General features: G+C 63.6%; 1 protein-coding gene across 1 annotated transcript; it reads left to right on the forward strand.

Annotated features, from left to right (window-relative positions):
• Positions 1 to 261: 261 nt before the first annotated feature.
• MFSD12 (major facilitator superfamily domain containing 12) lies at positions 262 to 9,906 on the forward strand (the record flags this gene model as incomplete). The annotated part of the gene is made up of 10 exons (XM_084276379.1): positions 262 to 553; positions 4,909 to 5,119; positions 6,056 to 6,179; positions 6,363 to 6,560; positions 6,799 to 6,891; positions 6,982 to 7,074; positions 7,679 to 7,849; positions 8,128 to 8,222; positions 8,580 to 8,710; positions 9,452 to 9,906. 10 exons carry the CDS (start codon positions 262 to 264, stop codon positions 9,544 to 9,546), a joined length of 1,503 nt encoding a protein of 500 aa, XP_084132505.1. The 3' UTR covers positions 9,547 to 9,906.
• Positions 9,907 to 10,134: the final 228 nt, after the last annotated feature.

Raw genomic sequence — 10,134 nt, forward strand, 5'->3', positions numbered from 1 at the left:
CCCCCGGCCCACCCGCCCCGCTCCGGGAGGGGGTCTCGGGGGCGAGGAGCAGCACTCGGAGCATCCCCGTTCCCCCGGCGCGGCGGGGAGGGGACGGGGGCGTGGGAGGGGGGGGGAAGGAGGGAGGGAGGGAAGGAGGGAGGGAGAGCCGGCCAGGAGAAAAAGGGAGGCGAGAGTTGAGGGGGGGGGAAAGCACCGGGGATGGCGGGGCCGGGCAGCTCGGCAGCTCCGCCCCGTCCCGGGCACTGCGGGCCGGGCGGTATGGCGGAGCCCCTGCCCGGCGGTGCGGGTGCCGGTACCGCGGAGCTTCCGCTGCGGTCGCGGCTGAGTTTCGCGGCCGGACACTTCCTGAACGACCTGTGCGCTTCGCTGTGGTTCACCTACCTGCTGCTGTACCTGCACGCCGTGCTGGGCTACGGGCACCGCCTGGCCGGAGCCCTGCTGCTGGCCGGGCAAGTGGCCGACGGGCTCTGCACGCCGCTGCTGGGCTACGAGACCGACCGCTCCACCGGCTGCGGCCGCTACGGGCGGAGGAAGTCCTGGCACCTCGCCGGTGGGTACGGGGGCAGACCCGGCGGGGTTGGCTGCTTCTGGGAGGGGGGGGGAAGCGCTTTCTAGGGTGTCCCCCCCCGGGGAGGGGTCGTGGGGTGGAGGATGGGTTCGTTTCTGGCCTGCCCGGGGATGGGGAGGGGGACTGATGGGACGGAGGGTGGTTTTGGGGGGTGTTCTGATTGGAATGGGGTGTCTCTTTGGGGTGCTCTGAGTTGGAAGGGGGGGGGATCAGGCCGGAGGTGCCTTGCTGGGGTGGGGTGCAGCCCTTGGGATGCTGTGGGTGGGAGGGGAACCGGGGAGCCTCTCTGGGATGCCCTGGGTGGAGATGGGTGGAGATGGGGGAACCATCTGGTGTGACCCGGGCGGGGGAACCAAGGGTGCCTCTCTGGGATGCCCTGGGTGGAGATGGGGGAACCGACTGGTGTGACCTGGGTGGGGGAACCAAGGGTGCCTCTCTGGGGTGCTCCGGGAGGAGATGGGTAGCTCTGGGGGAGCCTTTTCGGGTGCAGGATCAGCCCCAGGCCACCTTTTTGGAATGCCCTAAGGGGAAAGTGGGACCACGGGTGTTTTTTTAGGATGTCCTGAGCGGAGAGGGGTGTTGTTTTGCACTGTGCTGACTTTGGGGGTGGGTCGGCCCCGGGGCTGCCTCTCTGGGGTGGAGTTTAGCCCCAGGGAAGCCTTCCTGGACCCCCTACTTGGAGGGGGGCAACAGCCCCTGGGTGGGGACTGGGGACCCCCAGGTGGAGAGATGGGTGAGGAATTGGGTGCCCTGAGGGGGGACACCCTGAGGGGTGCCCTGGGGGGAGGGGGCAGAACAGGGGCTGTCTTTCTGGGGTGCTCCTGAGGGAGGGTCAGCATCCCCCACAGCAGCAAGCTAGGGACTGGGGTTCCCCACATGCAAGGAACAGTGGGGTGCAGTGCTCTGGGATCCCCCAGCTTCAGCCTGGATGGGGAAGGGGCACCACAGTGTCCCCATCTGGCCTGGGCACTGTCCCCATCCCGGTGGCCCATACTGCAGCTGCCTGGGCACTCACAGCCTGGGCTCCTTGGTGAGGAGGGGCTGCAGGGGGGTCCCTGTGTCCCCCTGCATGGGTGTAGCATCAAGTCAGGGCAGAGCCAGGTGTGGAGTCAATTAATGCTGCAGCAGAAATGAGACTGAGCAGAATAGGGGCTTGCCCAGGGGGTTACCGGGGACTTGCCTGGCAGCTCTTGGTTGTCCCCACGGGTGAGTCCCTGTGGGTGACTCTCAGGCACGGGACCACTGACGCTGGGGTTTGGCACCCCACAGGCTTGGTTCACAGCTGCAGCAGGGGAAGGCAGCTGGCACCCAGTGAGGAACCTGTGGGGATGTGGAGGAGGCACCAGCTCAGTGTGAATTAACAGGCTCTCATCATGCATTGCACCCTGGGGTCAAAAAATACAGTGGAGCACAGGTGTTGGGGGTCCCCCTCTGAGGGGACAGTGTGACCTGGACGTGGGTCCTTGGTGCCATTACCCCATCCATCCCTGCTGGGTTGGTGATGGGGAACGGGGCAATTAGCACCAAGAAGCATCCAGGCCAGCCAGAGATAAAGACCCTCGATGCTTCCTCCCCATAACTGTGATGTCTTGAGTGCCACCTCTCCCAGAGTTGGACCCATGCAGTGCAGAGAGAGGACGGTTGTAGTGTGGGTGCTCTTATCTTGATTCCAAATTTATCTTGGCCAACCGCTTCCTGCAACTGAACAATAGCCTGATAAGGTGGCTGATCTCCCTGGAGTCTGGGGAGGGTGGCTATAGTGGGGTGAGAATCACACAGAATCACAAGGTTGGAAAAGTCCTTTAAGCTCATCAAGTCCAACCGTTCCCATCCTGTGCTGAACCAGATCCCTGAGCACCTCATCTCCCCATCTGTTAAACACACCCAGGGATGTGAGGGGGGGGCCCCAGCCTCCCCTCCCAGCTGCCGTGTCAGCTAGATCTGTGCTCTAGATTTAGGGAAGTGGCCAGAGCTGAGCTTCCCCCCTCCCCAAGCAGGTCGGCTCCAGCTGGGTGCTGACTCGCACGCACCGAGGGGGAAGTTCTGAATCACATCCTGCGCCGGGGCTGGTGGGCTTCACTCCTCAGAGCCCCCTGCACGGCCTGGCCCGCCGTGGCAACGCGGCTGGAGGCTGGAGTGGGGAGGTTATTGGGGTTATTGCTAGAAAGTGAGGACTACCAGCCACTGCTTTCCCTTGGCTGACCACGGTGTGACCGAGCAGGGCCGGCAAACCCGTTAGAACCGGCTGTGCCGGCACCGCTCTCGGCTGGGTCACGCTGCGGGGTGATGCCTGGCGTGGGAGCGGGGCAGCTCGTCTGGTGGCAACCCGTGCTCAGATCAGAGGAAATGTTGGGAAACCACAGCCTGGGGTGTTTGGGGCGGGGTGTGTGGGGGGGAGGATTGTGTGTGTTGAGGGGAAGGATGGTTGTTGATACCACGAGTTGCTGGCGGTGGCATCTGGCCGCCGCAGCGCGGAGCTGCCGGTGCCCGCGGTGCTGGGTGGCTGACCCCACACGCCAGCCTGCCTGCTCCATGGCTTTGTTTGGTGGGGGGACAGCTTCCTGCCACAGCAGGCTGGGAAGATGAGCAGCTCTTTGGTCCTGTCTGAGCCCGTCTGGCAGCGCTGTCCCAAATTCCCTGCCCCGGGCGTCCGTGCGGCGCAGCCTGGCGTTCCCGTGATCCTGCCCCGCAGGGCCCGGAGGTGAGAGCCTGAACCTCTGCTGCCTGCACAGGGACAGGCAGGGTGGTTTTGTGGGGGGGAAGGTCCTGCTTGGGAGAGCGGAGGGGTTCCCAGCACCCCTCTGGCTCACGGTGGAGCAGCATTCACACAGGCAGAGCCATGGATATGGGGGGTGCAGCTTGCAGCCCCGTGCCAGAGGAGCACAGCTCCATGGGGGGCAGGGGTGCAAAGGTGATGAGCACTGCCTGTCTAGGGACGTGAGGAGGAGGGAGTGACAGGAGTCTCCTGGTATGTGATGGCAGCAGTGGCCTGTGGGTGAGCATGGGAGCCTGCAGCAGCCTGGAGCCCACAGCTCCTCTATGGATGGGGACTGCAGAGCTGACCCTGTGGGACCCAGGACCCTCCACCCTCCAGCAGGGCTTGGTTAGGCCCACCAGCCCCATAGCAGGGCACAAAAGAGGTCTGGTTTGAACCTTCATGGACCCTTCCCATCCCACTGGCATGTCCAGGGTGGAGGCAGCATGCCCAAGTCCCCTGGCCTTTCAGGGTGCTCCTGCAGCACTGGAGCCAGCTGCGAGCCAGTTCAGGGCAGCACCCTGCGGGGTCCATGCTCAGGGTGGATCTGAGCCAGGCTGGGATTTTTGGCATGGGGAGAACTGCTTCACCCCATCCCTGCTGGGGTGGAGAGGAGGAGGAGGAGGTTGCAAAGTTCCCTGGAGAGGGGACCTTGGGGACCTGGCAAAGGAGCTGCAGGTTCCCCCAGCTATAGGAAGAGGTTCCTTCAGCTCTTTAGCAGCGCCCAGTGAAGCTGGGGACACGGGACAGGGCACACAGCCATCTCTGTGTCAGTTCCTGGGCCCCGGCAGCACTGGAGCATCGCTGCAGATTTGCTCTGTAACCTTGGGAAGCTGGGGGGAAGCAGCCAGCCTGTCCCTGCCTGCTCCACGCAGGCGTCCCCATGCCACCACGCTGCAGCAGAGGGAGGAGTCTGGCTCTGCTGGCCCTGACTCAGCTGGGACCTTCCCAGAACCAAAAACCCCAGAGCACCTCTGCTCCTGGTCCTCACACACCCCCCCACCTTCCCATCACACTGGGGGGGTCCCTGCCCATCATTCCATGAGTGACTTCTGCAAGTGTGGAGGGAGTGTAGCTTGTGTGGGGTGAAGGAGCAGGGGACAGAGGGGTTGGCCCTGTGCCTGTGGCACAGCAGGGAGCTCTCCTGGCCCTTGAGGTGCCTTATCACCCTCGGGCAGCGTGGCCTTGGGCTGGTTATCAGCTGACAGCCTCAGGGTCTGTCCTGTCCTGTGTGTGGAGCCGGTCTGAGGTGATGCTGTGCTTTGTGGGGGGACTTGGCTGGGTAAAAGTCTGGTGATAAGTGTCTGTCTGTCTTGCCGCTGGGTGTAGGAGGGAAGGACATCACCCTGTGCAGGGCGGGCTGAGAGGGGGATCAGTGTGTCTCATCTGGCTGGGGGAAGGGGTTCCCCCCCTCTCTCCCTCCCTCCCCAGCCCTGTGGGGTAGGACCTGGCCTAGCTCTGCTGTGTCTGGCTGTGCCCTGTGGACCTGGGCTGGCTGTGTCTGTCTGTCTGAGCAAGTCAGGGCCATTGGGGTCCCAAGGAAACAGCTCTGCAACCCCCTCACTGCTCCACTCTCTTCCAGGCACCACCTGCGTCCTCGTGTCCTTCCCCTTCATCTTCAACCCCTGCTTGGGTTGCAAGGACAACACACCACAGTGGGCAGCCTTCATCTACTACCTCCCCTTCATCATCATCTTCCAGTTTGGCTGGGCAGCCACACAGATCTCCCACCTGTCCCTCATCCCTGAGCTGGTGACCAGTGACCATGAGAAGGTGGAGCTCACAGCTTTCAGGTGAGCATGGCCAGCCCTGGGTGTCCCCTGGAGCTGGGAGAACAGCCCTGCCTGAGCAAGGTCCCATCACTTGTGGGATGTGAGGTCCCCTGGGTGCCACAGGTCTGATGTCCCCTGGGTGCTGCAGCACGCTTGAGCCCCCAGTAAGGCAGGACCAGGACTGAGACACGTGGGGTGTCCTCCAGGATGTGTCCAAGTGACACTGGTCTTCTGGGATGCTGGCCCAAACCCTTTGATTGGTGCCAGGAGGGAATGTCTCGATGCTGAGGATGTTGGTGAGAGGGATGTTTGGTGACGTGTTGGTGAGAGGGGCTGGGGACACCTCTCCTTTGGGAACAGAGGGTGATGCTGGGGGGGGAGGAACAGGATGGCTGGATGCTCCCCAGGGAGAGCTGGGCTGGCCCCGTCCCACAGGCTGGGCATCCCATGCAGTGTGTATGGCACTGTATGTCACAGAGCCCAGCTCAGTGCTGCTTATCTAACAGGATCAGGCTGTGGGACAGGGTGTTAATCAGTTAACTGAGCCACTGGGAGGAAGTGCCTTTTCTGGCAGACAAGCGGGGACCACAGCACAGCCAGGCAGGGAGGATGTGGGGCAGAGCTGGGGCTCTGGGGGCACCACATCAGGCAGCTCGGGGCATCCCTGGGGCAGAGGTGAGCTGTGACTGGAGAGTGGACAGGCTCACTCAAAGGGATCTTGGTTTCCTCCCAGTCACGCTGCGAGGCTTGGACTGGGCATGCTGGGACGTGCACCAGTAAGGTCATTGCCTGGCCATACGCTGCGTGCTCTTGGTGGGGTCACCTCAGCAGTGACACTGGGGTGCAGAGCTGGCTGTAGCGTGGCTGCCTTGGAGGGCAGCCTTAGGTTGAGGTGTCCCTGGAATGTGTGAAGCTGGGCTTGTCCCTCTGCATCATGATGGGCTGCTGTCTCCTCAGGTATGCCTTTACAGTCATGGCCAACATCACCGTGTACGGCCTGGCCTGGCTCCTGCTGAACTTCCAGGTGGATCAGCCTGACCGCACAGAGCACCTAGGTGTCCAGGATGTCCCTATATTTCGGGTGAGAGGCACAGCTCAATCCCTGGGGTCCTCTCTTGCCTGGGTGGGACACGGCTCAACTGGGGATGTACCAAGGGGAGTGCCTGGAAATCTCACCAGCCGTTCTGGGCAGGGGCTGCACTGAGCTCTCTCTGGGTTTTCGGGACCCTCCTTCTTTATCCACCACCCTTCTGTGCTCACCCAGAACCTGTCTCTCATTGTGGTGGGGCTGGGAGCTGTGTTCTCCCTCATCTTCCACCTGGGCACCAAAGAGAAGCCGTACCCGCCGGGCTCGCTGCCACAGCTGGAGGAGAACACCCCCCTGGTGCAGAAGGAGCCCACGACCCCCCCACGCCCGCTGCTGATCTGGAAAGACTGGCTGCTGGAGCCTGCCTTCTACCAGGTACAGCTGAGCCAGGGCTTGTGGTGCCTGCCCTGGGCTGCTGCCCTGCCTGGGTGCTGTGGGCATCCTCTGGTGCGGGTGAGGAGGGAGAGTTGGGGCTGTCCCCATGTCTGGAGGGCCTGTCCCCTTCTCAGCGGGGGTCTGTGCAGTGACAGGGCTGGGTGTGGAAGGTGTCACCCTTCCCTAGCTCCAGTCTGCTTGGGCTGAGCAGCGCTGCCCTGGCTCTGTCCCCTGGCAGGTCGCAGTGCTCTACATGTCCACCCGGCTCATCGTCAACCTGTCGCAGACCTACATCGCCATGTACCTGACCAACTCGCTGCTGCTGCCCAAGGTGGGGACAGGACAGGTGCTGTGACCTCAAGGTCACGTAGGCAGGGGTTCTGTGCTGATGGTCCGGAGCTCATCTCTTCGTCTCTTGCAGAAATACATCGCCACCATCCCCCTGGTGATGTACATCAGTGGCTTCCTCTCCTCCTTCCTCATGAAGCCTGTCAATAAGTGGATAGGTCGGAATGTGAGTCCTGGGGGGAGCCTGGTGGGGTTTGAGTTAGACCTGAGGGACCAGATCCTGACAGCACAAGTGAGCGGAGTGCTCAGCACACCTGAGCCTGGCTGGAAAGCAGGGACCCCTCATGCATCCCCTGCAGAGAACCCCACACGGGTGGTGGGCAGGCTGAGGAGGCACAGGCCTATCCAGTACATCTCTGAGGCTGAGGAGGGTGGTGCTGGTCCAGGGTCAGCCTGTCCTGTGCAGCCCTGACCGGCTGGGAGAGCCCCACGTTGCCCCCAAGGGAGGGCTTGGGGGCAGGCATGGGGATCTGCAGTGCCTGTGGGAGGGGTCTGCCCCTCTGAGCTGCAGCAAGCATGGTTCCCCTATAAACCCCCACCTCTCCTGCTGCTTGGGTGTCCCCTGCAGGCACCCCAAGGCGGGGGCTGGCTGTTTGGGGGCTCCTGGTTTAAAACCAGCTGGGACAGAGCTGAAGCTGTCCCTGTGGCTCTTAGGCAGCAGCTGGCCCCTGTGCTCTCCCTGCTCCTCCCTGCCTTGCTGGGTGTCAGCCGGCCCTGGGTCTGAGCTCTCCCTTCTCCTCTCTGCCTGTCCCCACGCTGGCCTGGAGCAGCTGACGTACTTCGTGGGCATCCTGGTGATCTTGGCCTTTGCCTCCTGGGTGACCCTGGCTGGGAAGATGGGAGTGGAGATCTACGGGGCAGCTGTGCTGCTTGGCGCTGGCTCTGCCACTATCCTGGTCACCTCCCTCTCCATGACAGCAGACCTCATCGGCACCAACACGGTACGGCGGCTCCTCCGGCCCAGGATGGACCCAGCTGCCCCAGCGGGGCTTGGAGCTGGGGCAGCCACTGCTGTGGGATCTGGGCAGGGGGAGGATGGGGACCCTTGTGAGGGGGGGTGGCTCTGCTATGGGGGTGCCGGTCCCCTGTGCCCAGGCTGTGCTGTAATATGGGCTCTGCCCATGAGAGGGCACAAGGCTCTCGCTGCTGAGGCCTGCTGGGCTGCGTGGCGGGCTCGGCCTCGGCGCAGCCGCCGATGAGGTTTCCTTTCCCCTCACAGCACAGCAGCGCGTTTGTCTATGGCGCCATGAGCTTCACAGACAAGATGGCCAACGGCCTGGCTGTGATGGTGATCCAGAACCTGCACCCGTGCCCGTAAGCATCCCTGTGGGGCAGGAGCCCTCCCTGTGGCAGCTCCAGCCACATTCCCCAGGGGCCAGGCAGCAAATATCCCCTGTTTGGAGTGAGAGACACAGGTGGAAACCAGCTCTGATGTGTCTTAAATGTTCCTCCACCTCTCATCTGGCCGTAGACAAGGGATGTGTCTCTGAGATGCGCAAAGGGGCTGGGGACTTCAACGTGCTGCCCTCTCTCCTTGCTCTGAACCTTTCCCTCATGTCCCAGCATGACTCAGTCCTGACACCGGGCAGTGAGACCACTCTCAGCAGCCCCAGGGGCTGTTGGCAGCTCCAGTCCTGGCCTCTGAGCCACGTCCCTGCCCTTTTCCTGCAGGACTGAGCTTTGCTGCCCTGCCTGTGTCAGCTTCTACCACTGGGTGATGGTGTTGGTCACTGGAGGTGTTGCCATCGCTGCCATCATCTCTCTGTGCTGCATCATGGTCTGGCCCATCCGTATCCACTACAGTGAGTGGGGCTGGGGGCACTGGGGGAGTGTGGGAGGCACTGGGGGAGTGTGGGAGGCAGGTATGTGGCTGGAGTCAGGGGAGCCCTATGTCCTGTGCCAGCCTGGACTAAAGTGACAGTGTCTTTCCAGATGGCCCTGGCTGCAGGGAGGCAGCGGGAGCCCTGTGCCGGCGGGAAGTGTCATGGCAGGGCTGGCTGCGGGGACACTCGCAGCCCTGCCCGTGGGGGGACCCTCATGGTAGGCGCACGGGGCAGGGCCACTGTCCCGCTTCTGCCGCTCCTGGCCCTGCAGCTGGGCTCTGTGTGTGCCTGCTTGCTGTGGAGGGCAGGATTTGCCCCTGTCCAGCCCCGCCATGGCTGTGTGACCCACCCTTGGGTCCCAGAGACATGGCAGGGGCTGCTCTGTGTGCTCGTAGCCAGACAGGCGCAGGGGTTGGGGTACCAGGGTGGGTACCAGGGCCCGCAGTGCTCGCTGTCAGCTCAGCAGCTGCCTGTCTGCTCTGCCTGGTGTCCATGTCTTGTTGTGGGATGGGGTGGGAGGATGGGCCCCTCTGTGCCTCACTCACCCTCGGGCCAATGCCAGGAGAGGCCAGACGGCCCAGACCAGCCCACAGTGAGCGACCCAACTCCTGACCCGTGGGTGGCCCTGCCTGTGGCAGGGGGGTTGGAGCTCTGTGACCCTTGGAGTCCCTTCTAACCCAGACCGGTCTGTGATTCTATGATTCCTCTCCCCCCACACAGATGCTGTCTGCCTGCGAGGCCTGAGCGGAGCTGGGACCTCCTACGGCGCCACGGAGAGCGGGGAGGGAGCAAGCCCGAGTGGCGCCGTCAACTGAGCAGGGCCCGTGTCCTCGGCCACCAGAGTGACCCCCAGGGCAGGGGGGAGCAGGGGACGGGGTGCCGGGCTGGGGGTGCTGGGTCCCCAGCCCGTCTCCCCGGTGCTTCGCACAGGACTGACGTCCCCAGGGCTTCAGGGCAGGAGCGTGCCCGGGGCTCGCACAAGCGTTAACACTAGAAGGCCCCGGGCCGGGCTGCGGGGGCGGGTGCCCGGCCCTGGGTTCTAACCCGCTGTTGTATGGTCAGTGTGTACAAACTGCACTTTCAGGAGGAGGAAAAACCCCTCACAACAAGAACAAAGCACCTCTCGCCATGGAGTGGGGCGCTGGGCCTCTTCCCTGGGGCTGGGCTATGCGCCGGGCAGGGCATCCCCGGGGGCTGGGGACGGGGGAGGCGGGGGGGGGGCTGCCAACACCGGGGCGCTGGGCCCGGGCTGGTGGGGGGTGCGACGGGGAGGGAGGCCCGCAACATGGCCGCCCTCAACAACGATGGCTGCGCCCGCAAACAAAATGGCCGCCGCGTAGTAGTTAGTGGAACTGCTGATTGGTTGCTGGGTGGGTGTCCCGCCTCCCGGGGCAGAGTAGCCA

This window comes from Gallinula chloropus (genome assembly GCF_964237585.1).
Source record: "Gallinula chloropus genome assembly, chromosome: 28".
Taxonomy (NCBI): domain Eukaryota; kingdom Metazoa; phylum Chordata; class Aves; order Gruiformes; family Rallidae; genus Gallinula; species Gallinula chloropus.